At 33.2% G+C, this 24,024-nt stretch overlaps 3 protein-coding genes across 3 annotated transcripts; 1 reads left to right on the forward strand and 2 right to left on the reverse strand.

Annotated features, from left to right (window-relative positions):
• Window positions 1-512: 512 nt before the first annotated feature.
• On the reverse strand, window positions 513-3,350 carry LOC110665027 (putative F-box protein At3g23950). Its single transcript, XM_021824981.2, has 2 exons — window positions 3,046-3,350; window positions 513-1,765 (listed from the first exon to the last, which is right to left on the reverse strand). The coding sequence occupies exon 2, from the start codon at window positions 1,728-1,730 to the stop codon at window positions 663-665; it is 1,068 nt and encodes a 355-aa protein (XP_021680673.2). The 5' UTR covers window positions 1,731-1,765; window positions 3,046-3,350; the 3' UTR covers window positions 513-662.
• Window positions 3,351-9,531: 6,181 nt separating this feature from the next.
• On the reverse strand, window positions 9,532-12,848 carry LOC110665028 (acidic leucine-rich nuclear phosphoprotein 32-related protein). Its single transcript, XM_021824982.2, has 2 exons — window positions 11,352-12,848; window positions 9,532-10,097 (listed from the first exon to the last, which is right to left on the reverse strand). The coding sequence occupies exons 1-2, from the start codon at window positions 12,480-12,482 to the stop codon at window positions 9,819-9,821; spliced, it is 1,410 nt and encodes a 469-aa protein (XP_021680674.2). The 5' UTR covers window positions 12,483-12,848; the 3' UTR covers window positions 9,532-9,818.
• Window positions 12,849-17,338: 4,490 nt separating this feature from the next.
• On the forward strand, window positions 17,339-22,969 carry LOC110665030 (uncharacterized). Its single transcript, XM_021824984.2, has 4 exons — window positions 17,339-17,927; window positions 18,200-19,202; window positions 19,314-19,529; window positions 22,652-22,969. The coding sequence occupies exons 2-4, from the start codon at window positions 18,945-18,947 to the stop codon at window positions 22,730-22,732; spliced, it is 555 nt and encodes a 184-aa protein (XP_021680676.2). The 5' UTR covers window positions 17,339-17,927; window positions 18,200-18,944; the 3' UTR covers window positions 22,733-22,969.
• Window positions 22,970-24,024: the final 1,055 nt, after the last annotated feature.

Raw genomic sequence — 24,024 nt, forward strand, 5'->3', positions numbered from 1 at the left:
CAATTAAACTTAAAATTAAGTTTTTAATTTAATCTGTAAAATAAATTTTTATCTAATAAAATATATTTTTTAATTTTTAAATATTAAAAATAATTTATTATTTTAATTAAAATAAATAAAAAACAACATGATGAACATAATTATTTAATATTAAAATTATTATTTTTAAAATTTATTTTAATTAGAAAGTGCCGTCATCTTTTGGTTTAAAATTTGATTTTGAATTTATATTTCTTTATTTATTTTTCTAAAATCTCACCATCCAAGGCCATCGTTAAGAAGTTGAATTTCTAATTGCCTCAACTTTAAAGCCAATTTTAGAAGTGGAGAAGATATCAATGCCATAAAATATGACTTACATTTTCAACTTCAATTTCAACCCTGTGAACAAAAATAGATTGTTTCGGTAAAGAACAAATAGATACTAAATGCACAAATACGGACTATGAATATACATAAACGAGTGTATGCATAAAGAAAATAAATCCATTCGGTTCACTTTCATATCAGGATTGGCACTGAAAGGATAAGTAGATATTAAATTAGAAAGTCATAAACAACCCCAAGATAAAGTTCTGATGAATATAAAGATTGAAAAGTTCCAAACCAAGACCCCCAGCAATGACTGCACAATGTCAAATTTTTAACTTAGGGAGACTAAACTATACCTCAACAAGGCTATTCACATAGGGAATCATTCTTGGATCATAATCAACTTCAGTTGCCAATTGTTTGATATCATTCGTCCTCGTGTCGTAGGAAATGAGTGTACTCCCCAATCGTATCACCACAATTTTACCACCGATAAACAATACACTTTTCTGATCAGTCTGACCAGCAAACACTGAATCGTTTAAAGTTACATTTTTCACAGACCATGCTCTTGTTTTGCTATGCATTTGCATTGTGTTTGTGTAGGGATTTGACAGCTCTGCTATTGTTAATTTTGAACCTTGTATGGAAGCAGAACACAACTTCCCATTCACCTTACCCAGAGAACCAGATGAATAGGAATAAATGAGAGTTGACCGCTCACTCGTCAGATCAAAAGCAACAATTGTACTCCTTGACTGCCAATAAACAATGCCATCAACATGAACACCTGTACTAGGAACAATCTGCCGATTACCAAAGCAAATCTCACCAGAAGTTCTCCAAGATCCTTCAGCAGATGAATAAATATCAAATTCATATCCATCCAGATCAGATTGAAATGCACAAATGAGCTTGTAGTCAGCCACAAAGTTCAGTAATGAAGGCTCAAAGACGAGCACAAGGGCGGGGTCACAACCATGGTTAGCATCAGGTTTAGGAAGTTTCTTCCACTGCTGGATAACAGGATTGCAGATGTAATAGGCTTTGTATCCAGTCCGACCCTGGCAGCAGAGAAGTCCATTGGAAGAACACCTAATGTCAACTGGTTCAGGCAAAAACTTCAAAGATGGGTCTGGAACCCCATATGCAATTGGGTCAAGGGAAATAAATGATGGCTGGGATGAATGAGATTGACAATAGAAGCCAGACAAATCATGGAAAGAATTCGACTGGCTGTGAGCAAAGAAAGGAGTTGAGATATAAAGCTTCCACTCCCGACAAACACTAGTGCATCGACGGAGAGATTTAGCCGGAAGGTAACGAAGAGTATTCTCCCTAATAATATCTTTGAGGTCCATGTAAATCTTGTTATTTCTGTTTGCAAAGAACGTGGTAGGTTTCTTTCCTCGATCCATTTAACTTCCAAATAAAATTTGAAACCAGTTGCTAACTGCACCCAAACCTCATTTATCAGAACCACTAATTACAAATATGCAAATGATAAACCCCTAACATGCATGTGCTTGCGAGAACAGAGAGCACGGATTATCTAGTCCATCCGAAAAGTTATGTTGATAGAAAACATAAAATGTGATTTAAAATAGGAAATATAATTTGGTTCTTCATGCCTTTTCAAAGCGTTGCACCTTATAGGAACTTGTCCATAAAAATCTCCTATTTTCACAAAAATTTAGTAGGATTAGCAACATTAACTGCAAAAACTTTATAACACTTTTCAATTAAGTCCCTAATAGTTTATCTTTTAATCAAATCCTACTATCTTTTTTTCTAAAACTGCTAGCCCTAAATTCATAAGTGAAGTTTCTTTGTTAACTAGTTTCAAGCGAATGCCACGCGGTACTTTTTCCAAATCAGCCTACCACACTGAATCTAAGAAAAATAAATGAACAGAACAAAATAAGCATCAACAATTTCAAATTTTCAACTAAATTTCTTATTCCATACCCTCAAAAGTAGAGAAGCAAGCCTTGTATATAACTATATATAGATAATATCGTAACTTTCAAGAATTAAAATGACCAAAAAAAAAAAAAAAACAGAAAGAAAAAACATACAATGAGGCTTAAAATTTACTGGTAAGTAAAGGATACACTCAACCAGCATAGTCTGAACACTCCTTGTAGACTACACCCAGTGAGTCAAATCCTAGTAAATCCTACTATGATTAATCAAGCTCAAGTTTTGAAGTCCTCGAAACACGCAAAAAAAATTTTCAAATTTCCAACTTATTTTATCTGGCATTTGTCCATATATCATGAATCTGCATTATAGCCAGACAAACCCACAACTCGCTAGTCGAAACAGACAAAAAAAGAATTTTACCTAGCTCAAGAAATCAAATATAGCAAGTAGGCGCACATGATATCACTTACTCAAAATGCCGGTTGAGAAAAAACCCTAACGCATTTTAAAATTCCCATATTTTGCCAACCATTTCTGAGAAATCAAACAGACTTTTTAAAACAATCAACAAACACAGAAACAATGAAATTTGACACGATCAATAAGAGATTACGCAGTGGAAATTGAGCTACTTTGATTGAATTAGTTCTTCACGAATAAGGGGGTTAAAATAAGCAAAATTAAGAGTCACAATCATCATTAACTTAATGATCAACGGCGAAACATGTAGTAGTAGAGTAGTACTTCTTGAAAGGCACTGTAACGAATTAAATCTTGCAGAGAAACAGAGAGATTGTGAAATCGTACCTCAATTGATTTCTTTTTCCTTCTGCAAGATATTGATCGACAGGAGTTGGTGATCGAGACGATGAGGGAGGGAGGGAGGGAGGGAGGGAGGGAGGAGAGAGAGAGAGAGAGCGTGTGTTGTTTTCTCCGGTGTGGCTATTTGGGCCCTTGAAAAGTGTTAAAGAAGGAAACTTGGGAAAAGGCTTTGACCATTTTCTGCAACCTAGTACCTTGTTTGGCTTAATTTCACAATCAGCCCCTTACAACGAATCGGCTCTGATCTTTAATTTGTCACTTTGTAACTTTGCAATATTGAAACAAAGTTTATTATTAAATAAAGCTCATAAATATATATATATATATATATGTGTGTGTGTGTGTGTGTAATGGGATTAAGGTCACGGGATGGGTTAAACAAAATTCTGGGGAGACTTCCAAAGGAAATCCGGGGCGCAAGGTGGAGGGGGCATTCTCTGGGACTGTAGGGATTTTAGATTGCTGGTTTTGACATAATATTTGCAATTTTTATGTAGTCTGGATTTTGTGCTTTTATCAATAGCTTAAGAATGACTTGGATCTAGGCTTTAGAAAGGTTATGGTGGATATGGACTCAAAGGTAGTCTTGGAGTTGCTCTCTAGTGATGGGGTCACAATTTGAGGTTTGTGAACTTGATTTCTCAATGCAATGATCTTCTTCGGTGGCCTTGACGGTGTAGTTGGGCCATCGTTATCATGAGGCGAATAGAGTTACGGATAAGCTAGTTAATCTAATTATGAATTCTACTATGGGTTTTATATGTATCATTCTCCTTTAAGGGAGATTTTAGATCTGCTCAATTGGGATGTTGAAGGCATTGCTTGGCCTAGTGCTATAACATCAATTGGGTGGGTTTGTTGAGCATACATAGATGCCTATGAAAATTATTATATTTAAATTTAAAATAATTAATATTTTTAAAATATAAATATATTATAAATTTAATTAAAATTTATTTTCAACTACTTTGTTATTAAAAAAAATTTGAATTCATTTAATTTTATATATTTTAGTTAATAATATATGTAAAAAGTTATTTTGATTAATAATTTATATTTAATAATTTCATAAAATATTTAAATTTCATTTTATATAAAATAAAATATATAAAAATTCATAAATATTATTATAAAAAATATATATTTTAAATTTAATTAAGTATTTATATAAACATATTTGGATAACAGAAACCTAACATGTAAAATTCAAACCCAAAATCATTACAGGTATTATTTTTTAAATCCGAAAACTACCACAAATCCGATTATATACAAAACAAGCATGTCTTATCAGGATTTGATTTGATTAGATATCTATAAAAACTCGACCTGTTATCATTTCTACTTCTTTCCTTCCTTGTATTGTAGAAAAATAAAATTAAATATTACGAATTAATTAATTTTTTTTAAAATATAAAATTTGATTGATTAATTTTGTATAATTTTAAAAATTAAATGATAATTTATTTAATTGACTAGGGTTAACATTTATTAATTCTATGATTAAATGAAATTTAGATGAAATGAGGTAGTAATTAACAAAATTGAAGTTGGAAAATTAAATCTTTACAAATTATTAAAAATTAAATAATTAGATTAAAAGAAAATTATATAAAGAGTGACAAAAAAAATTAAATAATTTGATTAAAAGAAAGTTATATAGTTATCTATGAAGGGTGATAGGTGGTAATTTCTTTAAGAAAAATATAACGTGACAATATCATGAAAATATCTTTTTACTTTTTATATATTTATATAGATATATAGATTGTAAAAGGTAAAAAATTATTTTCAGCTCTTGACAATTATTATTAGAATCTAATAAATCCTTATCAATTTAATTAATCCATTTAAGCTCATATCAATCAAAAATTCACTTTTATAAATCCCACTAAACGTTGTGTGTGTTCTGTTAAATATGAGTCCAACATGTCCAGTGCCACTGAGTCATGTAGTGTTTGAAACTCTTCTTTTTTGTATCCATCACGAGGCATGCCAAAAAGTACTTAATTCAATATTGGGCATGTTGAATAACAATAACACTATACAACACCTATATTTTCAATCATATCTTCTATTAATATAATTAAATTACAGAGAGAGTGAGTAAACAATAGAAAGTTTAGTTATTAGGTATATATAAAAATGAACGTAAATTAAATGTTTGCTCATCACGTGTAAGTCATGTGACAAAGATTAAGCTTTTTTGATATAAATGTGCAACGTTTTAACTCTAATTCTAATTATCAGATGTTTGAATATATTAATTAAATTAATAATAGCTTATTTTATTATAATAGTAATTATTAGATGATTTAAATTGTAACACCCATAATTTTTAAATTTATTATTTTGTGAGTAATATTAATATTTTATTTTATTTTTAGGAAATTATTTGAAAATTTTCGGATTTTAGAAATCGGGTTTGATTTTCTGAAATTATGAAACTTTGATGATTTTTAAAAATTAATTTAAAGGCCATGTGGCAAAACTAAAAATATATTTGGACTTTACGAATTTTTTTGAGTTTTCTATAATTTTTTCGGAATTTTTGGACCTCATTTTCGATCCCAAGGCAAAGTAAAAATTTAAAATTTTATATCTCAAATCGAACCGAGCCGGATTGGACCGGTCGAATCGGACTGGCCTCTTTCTTCCTTTTCTTTCTTCCCCGCGCGTGTCCTGTCTCTCTTCCTCTCTTTCCCAATTTCTCTCTCCTCCCTCTTCCCCACGCCGAGCCGCCGCCCCGCCCCAGCCTTCCCCCACCACCGATCGGCCTTCCAGGCAGTCGAAAACGGCATGCGAAGAGACGCGACGTGCAGCGCGCCGTTTCAGCTTTCGGGTCGATCTGGCCACCGATTGAGCCGGGTCTTGTGTCAAACACCATCTACACTTCGAGAGCTTTTCATAGACACCAAGAACATCAAAATCCATCGAGTGGTTTGCCCAATTTTTGTTCGGGAAGTTTTAGCCAATTTCGATTTTTGGGCTAGATTTCTTGCAAACCGTTAACCCCAAGATAAAATCGAGAGTACCAGAGCGCTCCACTCGTTGAGAGCTGCACGGCAATGTAAATTTCAAAATTTTCCAACACTGTTTTTCGATGGGTCCCACGAAACTTCGTAGTGTTTTTCTGAGCATTAAATAAGTTTAGAAAATTTCGTAAAAATTATATACTAACCCCCGTGTTGTGGACTTCATGTAGGTACCTTCAATTTGCGGAAATTCGACAGTTACCCCGGTCTGTGAATTTCCAACTAGATAGACAAGCTACCGAAAAAGTCTCGGAATTGGATTGAGATTTTAGCTACCCCACCATTGTCAAAAGTTCCGAACGGGTTCCTGAGATCAGAATCGGCATAGGTAAACCCGAACCTTACTTTTTCTTAATTTTCTAGTGCTTGAATGGGATTAAAAATCCATAAAATATTCATGGTAGCTCAGAAAATTATGATTCTTTTTGCATTAGCTTAGTAATATTGCTAAGGACCGCAAGGAAAAATTTTAGAATTTTTAGAGCTTATTTGGGTAGTTTTTGCAAAAAGGGTCAATTATAAAGACTAAACTTTAATTTTACATTTTGTGATTGATGACTGTTTGAATGGGCTCAGAGGGGCTGTGTGATATGATTGAGTTGTGGGTGTATGGTTTGTGGATATAGAAGTACGTTTTAAGCCCTTTTGCAGGTTGGTAGGTTCTAGGTATATGAGAGATTCTGTCAGATTTTCGGCGCGACTTAGGACATCTTTGGTCTTTTTCTTAGTTTGTATTGAGTCAACTTTATTAAATGATTATAATAAAATTGTCAGGTGAGCCGGGACAGCTTTTCTTCTCCGCCCAGCCGCCACAGTGACTGCGGTTAAGTCTGTAAGTAAAATATTAATTTTAATTGTAATTTCGACATTATTATATGTTCAAGCATGCCCATATATCACTTATAAATATGTATTTATGTATTTAAACTCTATGCACATTTTATGTTGCATTTACAACTGTTAAAGTGCCATGGATGTTGCTTGTGGTAATTTAGAGCAGTGTGTGGCGTGGCGTGTGTGTGGTATGGTATTGAATATGGACAAGACGGGTAAACACAGCTTGAGTTCTTCGCTGGACCTGGTCCTTCGGGGTAGACACGGCTTGAGTTATTCGCTAGGACCCCGTATTGGTTTATTAAGCGAAAGTCCGGCTTGAGATCTTCACCGCGAGAGGTTAGATTAATAGGGTTTTATAGGGGATCAGCTCCCATATATGTATTGTTTGACAGTGTTGAGTGTGTGAGCGCTCCAAATTATCTTTTTGATGTGATTTGTATGAAAATTTATGACGATATTGCATTTCACTCTACAGGGTGCATTAGCTTTAGATGGCTATAGAGATTATGGTTAAAATTGATATTTTACTTTCTGAGTCGAATGCTCACTCCTGTTCATTATTGTGGTTAACCTGCTTTTCTTTTTTCGCATGTCTGTAATATTTGTATAATTCTATTAACTCCTAGAATTTTCACATGTGTTAGAAATATTTATTTGATTGAGCATGCAATATAATTGGCATGTTGGACCTGTAAACTTATTAAATGCATATATAGTTGGATTGGATGAGGGAGCAGAGCTCCCATTTATTTTTATGATAATTTGATTATGAGGAGGGTGAGCTGAGCTCCCATTTATTTTTATGATAATTTGATTATGAGGAGGGTGAGCTGAGCTCCCCAATTGATTATATATTGTGTTTACAGGTTGGGTGAGTCAAAAACTCACCGTTAAAATGTCTATTTTATAGCCAGACTCTATCCGGTTGAATTCTTAAAATTGGGCCCAAATGGACCTTAGAGTTGGGTTGAGGAATAGTTAGACTTACTATGAGCCTCAGAGGCTTTAGGCTAGTCCAGGTCTTAGTGCCGATCCGGCCCATAGGTTGGGTCGTGACATTAATGGATCGGCTAAATTTATAATAATTTATTTAACTTTAAAATTAATCATAAGAAGTTTGAATACATAAACTAAATTAAACATGACTCATTTAACTAAAAGAATAACTGTATGAGATCTAAAAAGTCTTTTTGTCATTGCAAGATCAAATTACCAACATAATAATATAAACTCCTTTTGCCATTGCAAAATCAAACTGCCAACATAATGTACATAAACTCCAGCACGGAGAGAGATTCGGAAATAGCCTGGGTATAGACTTATCGAACTGCAAATTTCAAGGATTTATGCTTCATTCGTGCAGTTGGTCTTTCTCATTACCAGGATATAATCATATAACTCATGAACTGGCATTTTATCAAGTGACGTTTTTAAATTTATTTGAATAGTTTTAATATTATTAAAACTTTAATCATTCATGATGTAATTTTATTATATTTTTAATGGAAGTAGCATTTCATCATAAAAATACTAGTCAACTATATAATATTCTTATGTTTTGCTTTCATTTTTTATATTTTTAATTTTTTAAAAATATTGAGAAAAAAAAAAAACAAATTGGACCATATATATATATATATATATATATAATATTTAAATAAAAAAATAAGAGTTAGTACAAATTAATAACAGAAATTTTAACAGTGAAAAGCATTTAGAATTGAGATACTATCATTCTCCCCGGCACTCTGTTTGGATACAGAAAAAAGGAAAAAAAAGAGAGAAAAAAATATAAATAAGAAAAAATAAATTGTGATTTACATTTTTTAAAAAAAAAAAATAAATAAAGAGAAGAGAAAAAATAATCCTTATTTAAAAAATAATAAAAATATAAAATTATACATTAAAATCATAATATTATTTTTTTAAAATATATTAAATAAAACTATAAATTTATCATATTTTTTTTCTTTATTTTTTTTTCTCTTTTTATTCAAATAAGAACACAAAAAAAAATAACCAAAAAAAATTCTTTATTTTCCTCCCTCTAATAAATTCTCAAAAGTGTAAAAGAAAAAAATGTATTTAGGTACTTTTTAACGTTGTACGTAGAAAGTATGACAATGGGATCGCTCTCGCTCGCACTCAATTCATATAAAATTTCAAAATAATTATATTACTTTAAAATATGAGGCCCCTTCTCCCTTGCCTAGCAAAACACACTACCAAGCTACAACATATCCCATTCCCCCAGCTGATATTGTAGAGGGCGCCAAACAAAGGGCTTTAGCGCCTATTAGCTATTCTAGCCAAGGCCACAATTCTCAAAGCCCACTTCAACTTTCACTGGATCCCAACCAACAAAAAGAAAATGAGCCTTTATTAGTTTCCTCCTCGACCATTTTCAAAACAGCTCGGCAAAATGAAGGAAAACAAAGACAGGTTTTTTTGCTCCCCTCTTGTCCCTCCAATTACTCGACTTTTCAAATAGACCCTGACGAGGGGGAGGAGGGGCGCACATAATGGGCGGTGAACTCATAACTACCTTTTGAAATAACCATCACTAACGGCTATATGAGAAAGGCTAGCGGGACAAAGATACTAACAACCTTTTGAATTAACATATGATTCCACCCAACACATACAATTCCTTTTGCCTCATCATTTCACCATCGAACGTTGCCCAAAATCACTACTACCATTCTACCCAAACAATCTATCTAATAAGTTTCTCTATTTCCAAGCTTCAAGGCATTTAACAAAACATTTTTTTTTGACTCGTCAGATTGATAACAGCCAACGCTGCTCTGCTTTTTCGATGACTTTCCAAGCTTCAAGGCATTTAACAAAACATTTTTTTTTTTTGACTCGTCAGATTGATAACAACTAACGCTGCTTTTTCGATGACCTGCTATACTCCACAACATCGTCGTCTTCCTCATCATCCTCACCATCATCCTCGTCCAAATCCAAATCCTCATCTTTCTTCCTCTTAAGGTGAGATGATGATGACACCGCCTGGACTTCATCATCTTCAACTTCTTCCTCCCCTTCATGATCATCTTCTTCATTTGCTAGCTCCATGTCACTACTACCTCCAGCATCATGCACTACAGCCTGCCCCACTGGCTGAACCAAATATCCTGCACCAGAATCTTCTTCATCCTGCCATTATAGAGAAAATATCCAGGTCAGTTAGGTATATCACAAAAATTAGCAAGACATGAATCCCAGAAAGTAAAAATACAACAACAACGCACAAAAAATTAACCAAATAGACACAAGTGCCAAACATAATAATAATAATAATAATAATAATAATAATAATAATAATTATAATAATAATAATAAATCTGCAAAAGCACTAAGCAGCAAAGTATCCATCAAGTAGTTACTAAATTGAGACGTCATGTTAATAGAAAAATGAACAAAACATAGCACATGACAACAGACAATTTATTAAACAGGCAATAGATACGTTACTGTATTTGTAGCATCAATAACTAAAAACAGCTCCACTACACAGAAAAGATTACATACACAACTGCATTTCAATACATGAATATGGCCGTGTTAAACACTACAAAAAGAGATGTGGGGCTAGTAAACAGAAAGTCCTTTCATAATCACAAGGGACTCAAAACTAAGGCATGAACTGTATTATAACAAGCTATCCACTAGCTATTAAAAAAAAACTAAAGAGAACTTCAAATGAAACTCAGTTCTTCAATCAATTGGTGCAACTGTACTAGAACACGGCACATTTGTTGTATCATTTCCTACACCACATTTAGGAAATGATAAAATATAGAAAAGGTGATACAGTAGAGCAGATCACAAGGCAGCTCTCCGAGAATTCACTTGCTACATATCGTAGCTACTAAAAAACAGAAGGCATTGGATTGCATCTTATCATCCTACACGTGCTTGATGTCTATGACTGTTTTGAATTAAAAAACAGCAGGTTACAATTCCATTATTTGGAGACCCTTTACCACATTGACTATGTCGTGGGTATGCTCAGTCAAAACAAGGACTTCATGTTTACTAACAAGACAATCAACAAAGAAAACCTGTCACCTTAAATCCCATAAGGCAAAACCTGTCACCTTAAATCCCATAAGGCAGCAAAATAAATAATAGTAGATTTCTCAAAAAATGCTATGCCCATAACAAGACTACTAACTAATCAGTAGAAATTTCAGCAAATAATATGCAAGAAATCAATCAGCAATATTAACATGCAAGAAATCAAGTCAGCAATAACAAATATGAGGTTGCAACTGTAAGCAGCTCCGAACTCACCCCACTTTTTCCAAAATACTGAGAGACAAAAGCTATCAATCAGTTAACTAAACAGCACATGTATAGCAAACGGAAACTAAAATAAGGACCTAATTACAGCCAAGACTATCTCACCTCTTCTTCTTCAAACTCTCCACCATCATCCACACCCTGTTCTTCTTCTCCAGTCTCCCCATTATCATCCTCTTCTCCATCATCCTCTCCTTGCTCATGGCCATCAATCTCCCCTTCTGTGCTTGCTACCCTTCCTGTGCTCTCTGGCTTTGCAAAATCCACCTCATCATTGTCCACCTCCTCTTCCTCCTCCTCCTCCTCCTCATCATCATCATCTTCATCATCATCGTCGTCCTCATCTTCAATCCCATCCTCCTCATCACCACTATCCTCAACCCCGTGCACCTCCACCACATCATCATCATCGCCTTCCTCATAATCAATTTCCTCCCCAGATTCATTTTCCTCCTCCTCATCGACCTCATCATCATCTTCTCCGCCATCTCTTCCCTCCACAGCTGCTACTCTAAACCCATTCTGGTTTGGCCCATTAATCCGCCTTGCAGTCTCCGTCTCCTCCTCATCTGCATCACTTTCTTCATCCTCATCGACATCAACAATCCCTTCAACCCCTTCACTATGCCCATTATTCAATCTATAAGGCCTTTCCTCTCCATCAATCTCGCCACTCCCAGGGTCGTCCTCGTCATCCTCTTCTTCATCCTCCTCCTCATCAGATTCAGGTCTCTCATTCTCCTCTGCATCCATTTTATCCAAATACTTCAACGATTTGATCAATCCAAAAACCCTAGATCGATAATCCTTCACTCTGGTGACCGGACACTCATAAAGATCAAGAGAAATGAGCTTTAACTGAGCCAGTGGGGCAAGATCCTCGATATATTGGATGCGATTGTTGGACAAATCAAGGTCCCGAAGCGAGTCCAGGCCAGCCTCAACGAGGAACTCAAGCCCGCCAGCTATTCGATTATCAGAGAGTATAAGCTTCTGAAGGTTCCTAAGCCGAGGGAACTGCTCAAGTGACGAGACTCCAATATTGGCGATGGAGAGTTGCTGGAGGTTCTCGAACTTCTCCAAAAGGGTCGGTGGAGGAAGCCGACCCTGCACGCACTTCACCGCACCGTCTAGGGTTAGGGTTCGAGCCGCAGCGTGGTCCGTTTGGCCGTCTAAAGCTGTCTCCACTGCCCGCTCCCAGATCTCATCCATCAAAAACGAAACCCTCTCTCTCATACACCAAATAAATTGCTCTACACGTATAAAACGATGAATCTTTCTCCAATATACCTCTCTCAATGGAAAGATTCAAAGCATAATCACATAAAATAAGAAATTAATCTGCACTCTATGACACTAAACAGAGGAAATTTTTCATAGCCAAACTGAACAAGAAGCAGAAGAAATGAAACCCGTGAAGCAGCCAATTACCCTAACCCTAAATTTAGGAATCAGAACAAGGATCAATAGCTATCTGTTTGAACCGTTTAAACCCTAATTAATTTTTCATTTTCAGATGTAAGGTCTCTCTCTCTCTTCCTTTCTCACAGTAGCAAACATGCTTGGAAGAAAACATATGCCTGATCTCTACTCTCTCTCTCTCTCTCTCTTGTTTATATTGTGAGTTCCTATTGGCTAAGAGCGGGCTAGTCGAGGATAAAATTTGGGCTCGTGGTTCGGAGACTGGCTGGGTCTGGGGCCTCTGGGCTAAGGTTAGGGGAGTTAGGGGTTAAGGGTGGATGGTTAATTATGGGAGGAATATGGACTGTTGGATTGAGAGGGTTGGGAATCGGTGACGTGGACAAAGTAGACGGCGGTGATTAGAGGTTGGTGTGTTTGTTTTCGTGAAGGACGTAGCGGAGGTGGAGGTATGCGGGAGAGAGAGAAGAGAGAACGGCTATGCTGTGCCTTTGCCTCGCCATGTTTGACACGTCACGTAAAAATTTTAATTTAATATGATATAATTAAAAATATAAAAACTTAATTAAATTTATATAATTCATATTTAATATAATTTTATAATTAAATTTTATTTATTCTTATTTTCAATATATATTTATAAAAAATTTACTTCTTAAAAATTATATCAAATAAAGCTTAAAACTTACAGAAAAGCGGCACATTTATAATTATACCGATGAATAATTTAAAATATCCAAAAAATATTATCATACACTTGCCATTTTACTCCAAAATTTGTCAATTTTTTATTTTATGAAATTTATTTGCAATTTTACATTTTTTAAGAAATTTGATTTTAATTATAATCAACTTTATTTAATTGAATTTTAAATTTAAATTAAAAATTTTAAAATAAAAAATACAATTCAGTTGAATATTTATAAAATATTATGAAATTTAATTTTAACTAAAAATCAAGATTACCATGAAAGTTTGAACAAGATATAAATAGACATCATTTACACCATTTAATTTATTTTATTACTGAGGTTCATATTCTAGTCCTATAAATAATATGTATTATTTAACATTATATTCAATTTAATAAAATTTTTTTTTATGTATTTAATTTTATTCATATAACTTGATAGAATTAATAAGTTGGTAAAAATAAGAATCCGTTTCCAATTAATTAAAATTTAATTATATCAAAATTCATATAAAGCAATTAAAGATTTTATATAATTGAAAGAATGAATTCATGAATTTAAATGTAAATATTTAATTAAAAATTATTAGATTATCATATTCATTTAAAAAAGAAAGGAAAAGGAAGACTCACAATTTTAGATAGTGTATTTAATTATGGCCAATTAGATAAAAATATTGAATATTTATATTAAATTATGTTTATATTTAAATTTCTTATGTGAAATAGTTAAATTTTTAAGATTTATTGTAATTGTATGAAATTAAATTTAAAAAATTGATAATAAATTATAATTTAATGCTTGAAGTTTTATTTAATTAATAAATAAAATTTTTTGATATAATCATTATTTAATATAAATATTTTTAGTATTTTAAGTCAATAGATTAAATATTGTATTTAAATATATATATATATATATTATTTATTTTTAATTAAAATTTTATACTAAAAAATTTTTTATTAATTGAAATTAACATAATGGCCTTTTAAATAAAACTAAACATATTTATGTATCAAAATATAAAATATAAAAATAAATTCATAGCCTTTTATAAAAAGTAATTTTGAAAAGAACGTATCACATATAAATTATAATATTTATTAAATAAAAAATATATTTTATTTATAATTTAAATAAATATATATTTTATTTAATACATGTTACAATTCATGATAAATTGAGTTTAAACATAAATTTTTTCATTAACTCTTTCCTTTTCTTTTTTTTTTTTTGGATAAAAAATATTACGATTATAGAATCATCCATTGAATTTTTTTTTCTTAAATTAGAATTCAAATTCATTGATAAGTTAATTAGCGAATAATAGCTAAAAAAATAGTATATAGATCTGATTTATCATGTGCATCAAATTTTATAATAGATAATATTAAAATATATAAATTTCATATAATTTATATGAGTTTTTCACCCTACAAACCTCATGAAAACAAAATAAAATAAAATAATATATATATATATATATATATATGGGGTGTTCACAAATTTGTATAGAATTCTTTTTTTTCTTTTCCTTTTCTCTTTCTTTTTAAGAGAATAATAGAATATTGTAGATTCATACATATTATTGCATTAATTTTTTTTCTCATTTCTCTTCAATTAAAATTCTAACTCATTAATGTATTTTTTAAAAAAGTTAGTAAAAAAATAAAAAATTTATATTTAAACTCAATTTATCATGAATTATAATATCTATTAAATAAAATACTCATATTAATTAGTTAGAGTAAGCTATATAGAAAATACACATTTTGTTTAATAGATGTTTCAATTCATATGTGATATATTATTTTCATTTATATATTATTGTTAAACTTGTTTTATGCAAAGTATAAGTTTATTTTTACATTTTATATTTTGATACATAGATTTATTTGGCGTAATTTAAAAGATAATTATTTTAATTTTAATTAATAAAAAATATTTTATGCAAAATTTCAATTGATATAAATTTTTTTTCAAATAAAAAATTTAATCAATGGATTAAAAAGTTAAATATTTACGTTATCAATATTATATCTAAAATTTTTATTTATTAATCAAATAAAAGTTAATATATTATATTAAAATTTATTATTAACTTTTTAAATTCAATTTTATTTTTTAGATATAATTGTGATAAAACTTAAAAATATGATTTTTATACACAAAATTAAAAATTTTAAATATAATCAAAATTTAACATAAATGTTTGATATTTTTAATATAATTGTAATTTCCTTCTCCATTTTCTTTTAAAAGAAAAATTCAAAAATCCTCTCTTACAAGTGGAATTTGTTGAAGGCAACCATTCTCACCCCACCTATTTCTACTGTGTTTGATGTATTGTTTACGTTGGATTAAGCATCACTGCCCACAATCTATCGCATACTCATTGCAGATGACATGCATGCTTCTTTCTTTTGGCAATGCCACCTAACAAGGCAGTGTAGAAAATTCAAAGAGGACCAATGAACTGACATGTTTATATGACACTTTAGAAAAGATGATGCTCCTCTGTCAAATTAGGGTATAAAAGAACAGAGAGAGAGAGAGAGAGAGAGAGAGAGAGAGGGAATTAGAAATATTGCAACTACACCAAATCTAGGCCAAACAACAGTGTCGAAATCTATACGGAAGCTCCAAGTACCACCAAGGACGAAGGTATAACTATGGAGGGCAACAAAATCACTCTTCCATGCTATAATTCTTTGTGGATAGACATATCAGTGACAACCCAATGTCCACATTCGAGGGCCTCATGATTAGTGTTGTGGGAAAACATTCATAAGGCGTTCATAGATCAAGATAGGAAATGAAAATTTCCTCCAAGAAATTGGTTCAGGTGATCTTTGGAAGATGAGTAGTCAATTCCACTTCATGTCAATGCATCAAAATCCAACGTGAATGGCTGGTAAAGCTAGAATTGAATTTCATGAATTGTTTGAAATCAATCTCCCAATCACAGGGAATGCGCCAACAGATATTAATATATTATTGATACTTGGTCCACCAACAGTAGGAACTATCTAAATCAACTGTGATGCATCATAGAATACAAATTATCAGAAAGTACAGAAATGGTAGTATAATTTGCAGAAGTAGTGGTTATCCTCTTGATGGCTGAGCTTTTTATAAGAAAGTGTTATTCTGCCCTGTCAGCAGAACTGCAGAAACATAAGCAGTTCAGCACTGTGACAATCTAAAATATGTAACACAGGAACAATTGTCTAAACAAGACCCCTCAGTGATCATACAAACAACAGGCAAGCGGAAGAGGCTATTCTATGGGATTATCCGAGAGGTAAAAACAATTTGGGCAGCCTAGTCAGACAAAGGTTTGCACTGTGCAAACCGGCATCAGAAGATTTCAAATCAGGTTGCAGACTTGGAGACCCATGAAAGATGTTTAGTTAGTTTCCTGAAAAATTGGAGGAACTGCGTATGCCTGGATGTATTTTATTTTAAAAAGAAATCCTAAATTTCATAACTACAAATGGGAGGGTTCTCTATACGGAAGACATAACTTGCTCTTAACTCTTAAGAAGATCAAAACTCTGCCAAGATCTCCAATCCCTTTCTTACACACTTGTGTGCAAAAATAATTAAAGAGAAACAACAAGAATGTTCATATGCTGGCCAACTCATGAGACTGCTAAGTTATTTGATTAGGACTAAAACAAGAACTTGAGGGACAAAAAGGTCTTAAAATTCTTACACCCCTCTGCCCGTCCGATTTCCAAAAATCATTACCATTTCTTGCTGTTATTCTTCAAACCCTTATGGGTCACAAATTTTTGTTTCCCAAAAAAATAAAAAAAATTCTTGTTCCAACAGTTGAACCGCGGAGCAAGATGCATGCTCACAGAAAGGTGAAAAGTTCAATGAGAATTGCAGAACTTGATTGGAGAGTCGTAACTTTATCTTATCGCGTAATATACAGCAGAACAAGCATGACCTAATTCACACCTCCTTCACAGGTAGACTATAACTCACAGGTACGTCCTAGCTCCAAAACTTCCAAATTTGTACGGGCCCCACAAGAATTACCATTGCTTTCAACATCCTCTTTGGACCTGACCAACACTTGATTTGTTTTCTGGTTTTCTATCCAATCATTGTTCGAAGAGGAGGATGTTAATTCAACTGCGTCAACTCTAGGAGTAGATGAACGGCCCGAAGAAATTGTTGTAGTGGGGAATGCTTTCTATGGAGGGACAGCAGGAGTATTATTGGATGGGAGTATATTTTCCTGTGGGTTACTTTGGAACAGGCAAGAAATGTTACTTTGAAACATCAATTTGGAACCTCCACAGTTAAAATTTGCATATTTGTCTTTTCTCTCCCCATTTCCATCGTCAGCCGCCGTACCTCACTTTCACGCTGGCTGGAGCAGAAATTGATCCACCTCCGCCACATATCTTCCTCTGTTTCGGTGTCAAAATTCTCTCTGTACACCACTGCACTGCCACCACAACCAACTTAGTGTATGGAGTGAGATGAAACTCTTGGCTTTAACCTCAGACTTCAATTTTTGAGCCGATTTCGAAAGATATCGTGATTTCAATCGGTATTTTGTTTATTTCTCCTAATCTTTTTTGGGATTTCCTTATTTTCTCTCATTATGTTTTTTGGTTCTTCTTTTATTATGTAGAGATCTGCTTGAGCGCGTGGTTATTACATTTGATGAATTTAATTGCTTTGTTTTGTGGGTAGATATGTAATCTTAGGGTTAACCAATTTATGCTTTGGTTGTTGTTGGAGTGCAGAGCTCTTAATAGGAGAGACTATTTTGTATTTTCCATTTTATCATTTTTGGCATGCTATTTGAATGTTAAATAGGCCTTTGACGGTAAAGCCAGCAGCCTCAATTACTCTTGATAAAGGAGGTGGTGGAGAGGAAGAGGGATTCGCTATTCAGTACGAAACGCCAATTGATGGTTTCCCAAAAGCAAAAGTTTGTTCCGTTCTAGTTCGGTAACATGACATCAGACCAAAAGCGTGGTAGGGAGAGAACCATCTGCGGTTGCCGGTGGAGGTAGTGGCAATGGTAAGGAGAGTATTTCAGAACGAGGTAGAAAAAGAAGCGTGTAGTAGAAGACTCATCGTTGTTTTCACCGGCGTCCACATCTAACAAGAGAGGTGGTGGCCATGAGATGCAGAGAGGATTGCGATCGTTTTTAGAGAGACATCTGCAGAGTATTAAGACAAGTCAGAAAATAAACGTGTATGGAAAAGTGTAACTTCTGCAACTTTCTCTTAGCTGGCATCACCCTATTGGTCCAGCTAATAAGTGGGCACATAAATGGGAACAGTAGGGCAGGCTGGAAGGACCTTTAAAAAAGGGTATGGGGGCCCACTGATATATAAAATCGGCCCCTCCTTTCCCGAAAACAGGGAATCCAATGCATAATTCCATTCCGAAGAGATCCAAATCTCTATCAGCTTTCTATTTTCCGTTTCTGAGCGGCACAGGTTACGTAAAGACACCATAATAATAACCTTCTTTTTTTTATAAAAGATTTTTTTTTTACGTAAAAATATTTTTTTTAACAAAATTGTGAAATTGGTTTGATTCGAAGTCGCAATGAAGGATGATGATTCTCTCCCAACATCCACTGCGGCGGCGACGATGACGGCAATGGCGACCAATGCCAAAAAGGAAAGCTCCGATTCTAATCTATTTGGGAAAGGTCGATATAAGTTCTGGGCTTTAGCTGCCATTTTGCTTTTGGCATTTTGGTCAATGTTCACCGGAACTGTCACTCTCCGTTGGTCCGCCGGCAATCTCAATAGTCTATCCGATGACCTTGACGCTCCCATCCATGACGATCTCGACGTCCTCGTCAGTCTCTCTTTCCCTTTCTCTTTCTCTCTGTGTGTTAATATGTATATTTATATGTATATTTATCTGTGTTTGGTTGGATCTTGGCTGATTTTAGGGTGGAAATTGTAGGAAATGGAAGAAAGGGAGAAGGTGGTGAAGCATATGTGGGATGTATACACCAATAGCCGTCGGATCAGATTGCCACGATTTTGGCAGGAGGCCTTTGAGGCTGCTTATGAGGAGTTGACTAGCGATGTCCCTGGGATTAGAGACGCTGCAATCTCTGAGATTGCCAAGATGTCTGTCCGCTCCGTTGTTCTTGATCCGCCTCTTTTTCAATCAACGGTGAGCATTGCATTTCAGGGCTGTTACAAACTTTTTGCGTTTGGAATGTGAATTGATTGGCAATTAATATGCATTTGTTTACTTTTTGTTGCACTGGCTTTGATAAATACCCATTGCCATTAACCATTTGATGTTAGAAGTTGGTTTTGCTTCTGAATTGCTACTTGCTGGTATTTAGAAAGTTTATGACTCAGCCAGGGGCATTCTTAATATATTAAGAGCTGAAGTTTGCAATATAGTACATCTTCGTGCTTGTAGTCTCGAGGGAAGTACATGTGAACATGGTCAATGATATTGGGAGAAGCATTATTGTTTTTATATACTGTGCAATTTAACTTGTTTTGTCACAAATTTAACTTCTATTTTAAAGGTGATTTAATTTTTCAGAATAGTTATATTTCAGTATAGATTTGTTACATTTGTAGTTGATTCTGAATCTTATTAACTATTAGCATACTGTTTGTTGTCTTTCAATCCTGGTTTTTTTCTTCAATGATGTATGAGTGTATGTATGAATGTTCAGTGACCTGGAATGTGTGAAGAATTTTCGGCTCGATTATTTTATCTTTCTTCTTGTTCTTTTGATGTCCTCTCTCTCTCTCTCTCACACACACACACAGTTTTTTTTTTGAATTTTATATTTTTTCAATCTTGAATTTTTTTAAGCTGGGTTTTGTTTGTGCACTGTATTTCTATTCTTTAAGACAGTTTTTTTTTGTAGCTTTTCCTGTTTTGACTTCCAATAATTTTCCAAAAGTCTCTGTTTTCTCAAGAAAGTACTTTCTTAGCTGAAAGCCTATCTTCGAATCTTCTATACAGTACATAAAGCTCTGCGGGGGTCTAGAAGCTTCTCCTAAGTTCTATGTGGGAGCTTTATTAAGTTAAGACTTGTGAATGGTTTTTTGAGTGCTTAAAAATAACTAGAAGCTGGATATTTGGTTGGCGAATCAACCAACAAAACTTTTACCTCTTGATGCGAGTCACTGGCATTGAACAACTGGGATGTAGTTAAGGGACATTTTATGTGTGTATTAAGTGTGGGCTATGATTATAGGACTTAATGAGCCACCTAAGAAGAAGTTAACTATGGTTCTCAGCAGGCTACTTGAAGTCCCTGTTATGAGATATTGGCAATGGCATATGTTAAACATTGTAGGTGAATTCATAAACTATATTCCTTCTTCTCCTCTTTCTAGCCTAGTAGATCCTACGTGAGTAAAGTGTGTTGGTCTAGGATAATAGCAGATTTGATAAGCGAACTAGTTTTTATATCTTTAAGCATGTTTTAAATCAGTTTAGTTTGCAGTGCCCATACTGATAATGCTTGATTGATAATGGATTTCTAAGTTACAAGAGATAAGCTCAAATAAAAGCAAGTTCGGGATTGGAGTAGGGCTTGATTATTCCTTATTCACATAACTCATAAATAAAAGCTGTAGATTAATGAATTTTGTGTACTGATCTATTTGCCATTTTTATGAGTTCTAAGTTGGCCCATTCTTTTTGAAAACTCAACTCAACTCAACTCAACTAAGCCTTTATCCCAAAAATTTCGGGTTGGCTATATGGATTCGCTTTCTCCACTCTAAACGATTTTGGGTTAAATCCTCAGAAATGTGTAATGCTTATAGGTCATGTTGTACTACTCTCCTCCAAGTCAACTTAGGTCTACCCTTTTTTTTTTTCTATCCTCTAACCTAATGTGCTCTACTTGTCTAATTGGAGTCTCCGTATGTCTACGCTTCACATGACCAAACCACCTCAATCTCCCTTCTCTCAACTTATCTTCAATTGGCACCACTCCTATCTTTTCTCTAATACTCTCATTACTGACTTTTTCTAGTCTAGTATGGCCACTCATCCACCTTAACATTCTCATCTCTGCAACTCTTATCTTAGACGCATACGACTATTTCAGTGCCCAACACTCACTACCATATAACATAGCCGGTCGTATGGCTGTACGGCATTCTTTTTGAAAACTATTTGGATTTATATTTTATAAGATAATTGATGAAAAAAATTATAAGACTGATTGTATCATGAAATCTTTTGCTTGGTTTGGTATAAGTTGTTATTGGATTCTTCCGACGCCTTACCCAACACTATATCAAATTAGAAGGTGTAGGTTTGTGAACCTCAACCATTTTAGTGGTGGAGCATATCTGAATTGGAATGTAAATTGATGCTTTGGCTCCAAAAAATTTGACAGACTCGTCAACCTGTCCAAGGGCTGATTGCTTTGCTTGTCCCAACCAGAAGTTTTTACCTACTCAGCTGAGGCATTGCATCCTTTGTTAAGTATTTGTACCATATTATATTCTCATCCGGCCCTATATGTTTTGTGATCTCTAATTCTCTAACTATTTATCCTTTTGGAGGTCTTGAAAAGTGTGTTTAAATTATACAATCATGGTTTTTTGGTATGGATTGTTTTGTATGTATGATGTCATTGCTAGTATCATACAGAAGATTTTTTGTCAGAATGAACTTTGTTTCCTCAGATAAAGCAATTAGTTCACTCGTAAGATTTTGATAATGAAGCTAGATGTAAGGTTAAAGAACATTAATAGTGAGGAAATCTCCTTGGGCCTCACAAAATTTAAGTTGACTACACTGTAGATCTAACTATTTGGGTTTGGTTACATGGATGCTTTTCTTTCATTCTGTCTGTCTAGATCGTATTCTTCAAATATTTAGAAACTAAATCCCTTCATGAATTGTAAGTTGCTATTATACTTCTATTTTTTATGTACTATGTAATGGAGTTTTGTCCTGTGTTATCAACTTTATGCATACCCTTCTTTTTTAAAGCCCCAGCTGGCATCTCTCTTTCTGTTAATGTTTAGGGTTTAGAACCTTTATTTCAAGTTCCTCAACATATCCTAAACTCTCGCTAGCCTTCAACTTTTCACGACCATCTCTGCTTGGGACTAATTATTGACATTTAGGCACAGTGCCGGCAGAGTTTTGTGTGGGATAGCAAAAAGCTTTCGTACTTGTATTTTTGCATAATGAACAAGTAATTTTTGCTGCTGCTGCATTTCTTTTACCCAATTAATTGAAGATAGAGAGAGATTAAATATACCTTGACCCTGTATTTTTCTTATCTATACTCTCAGAGTGCACAAGAATTAAGTAAGAGTCTGAAGTTAGGAGGGAAAGGTGGGGCTACTGCAATTTCAAGGAGGAGTGATAGATGATGTGAAGAGAATCAAGAAGTATGGGCTTCATTGCGCGTACGCTGCTACATACTCGGTTATTCGCTGTTTCATAACTGGGACAATTATATACTTAATTAGGTTCTTATTCTTCCAAGGCTTTGCTGTCACAATCTTGTCTTATGGGTGGATGTGAAAAAAAACCTTTTTGGGTAGATGAATTCAGTGAGAAATTTTGATCTTTCTTACATAAATTGAAGTGAAAGAATTACTTTGAAATCTTGGGCGTTTGATTGCTTAAATTCAACGTTTTCATTGTAGCTTTTCAAAAAAGTGATCTTATCATTATCATGTTTTGGTTATAATTTTAATTTTCTTTGAACCGTGTAATTCTTATGTTCAGTTAGATTATGAGAAAGTAAAATAAGGTGAAATAAATTACCACAATAATTTAAATGTATCTTATGAATATATATTTTATATATTATCTGACAGCTATACTAATATAAAATATAGGTCTAATTGGTTAAAAAAATTGTGCTACAGATTTTTTTTTTTTTAATTTTGACTTAATTTTGGCGCTAAGATGGTTATACTTTCAAAAAAAAAAATTTACAACCATGAGACGCTTATTGCTGTATGTGTGTTTCTTTTTTTTTAAATAAATATTTTATACTTTAATCGAAATGTTAATTTTTTTAATTAAAGTTAAATAAGTTTTATCTAATAAAATATTATTTTTTAATATTAATATATTATTTTTTAATATTAAAAGTTATTTATTATTTTTAATTAAAAATAAAATTAAAAAAAGAAAGAAAATGATTAACAAAAATTATTTAATATTAAAATTTTATGAATAGGGTTTGTGCATAAAATTTATATAGTTATTTTTTTAAATATTATTATAAATGGAAATTCTACTGTATAGGCTTCAGGCTCCAGTCTCAGACATGGCATGTTTCCTCTCTGAAAGTTCTAATTTTGCTGCCGACTCCTTTGCTAAACAATGTCTGCAACGTTGCTATGACTCATTCCTCTGTTTTTATCTAATTTTGTATGGGCAAGGAAGCGTCTCCTTCCAGTGCTGCTCTTATTCAACAAAGTTTTTGCTTAAAAAAAAAAAAGGCATTGGATAGGCTTCAGGAATAGAAGTGGACTAATAACACATCAATGAAACCTGCAATAAGACGACCTATGAAACTCATTTGATTTGATTATCAGGTATGAACCCATCAATGAAACCAGCAATAATACTGCCTATGAAACTCAGGTTGATTTGATTATCAAATATGAACCATCAAAACTGTTCCCTTAACAAAAAAAAAAAAAAA

Source organism: Hevea brasiliensis, chromosome 9 (genome assembly GCF_030052815.1).
Source record: "Hevea brasiliensis isolate MT/VB/25A 57/8 chromosome 9, ASM3005281v1, whole genome shotgun sequence".
In the NCBI taxonomy this organism is placed as follows: Eukaryota; Viridiplantae; Streptophyta; class Magnoliopsida; order Malpighiales; family Euphorbiaceae; genus Hevea; species Hevea brasiliensis.

What these genes read in the sequence shown, in the direction of transcription:
- LOC110665027 (XM_021824981.2), bottom strand. Translation starts at nt 1,730, where the DNA reads ATGGATCGAGGAAAGAAACCTACCACGTTCTTTGCAAACAGAAATAAC.
- LOC110665028 (XM_021824982.2), bottom strand. Translation starts at nt 12,482, where the DNA reads ATGAGAGAGAGGGTTTCGTTTTTGATGGATGAGATCTGGGAGCGGGCA. An exon ending in GAGAGTTTGAAGAAGAAGAG is followed by an intron (nt 10,098 to 11,351) that starts GTGAGATAGTCT and finishes CTATAATGGCAG; the next exon opens with GATGAAGAAGATTCTGGTGC.
- LOC110665030 (XM_021824984.2), top strand. Translation starts at nt 18,945, where the DNA reads ATGAAGGATGATGATTCTCTCCCAACATCCACTGCGGCGGCGACGATG. An exon ending in ATGACGATCTCGACGTCCTC is followed by an intron (nt 19,203 to 19,313) that starts GTCAGTCTCTCT and finishes TGGAAATTGTAG; the next exon opens with GAAATGGAAGAAAGGGAGAA. An exon ending in CGCCTCTTTTTCAATCAACG is followed by an intron (nt 19,530 to 22,651) that starts GTGAGCATTGCA and finishes CTATACTCTCAG; the next exon opens with AGTGCACAAGAATTAAGTAA.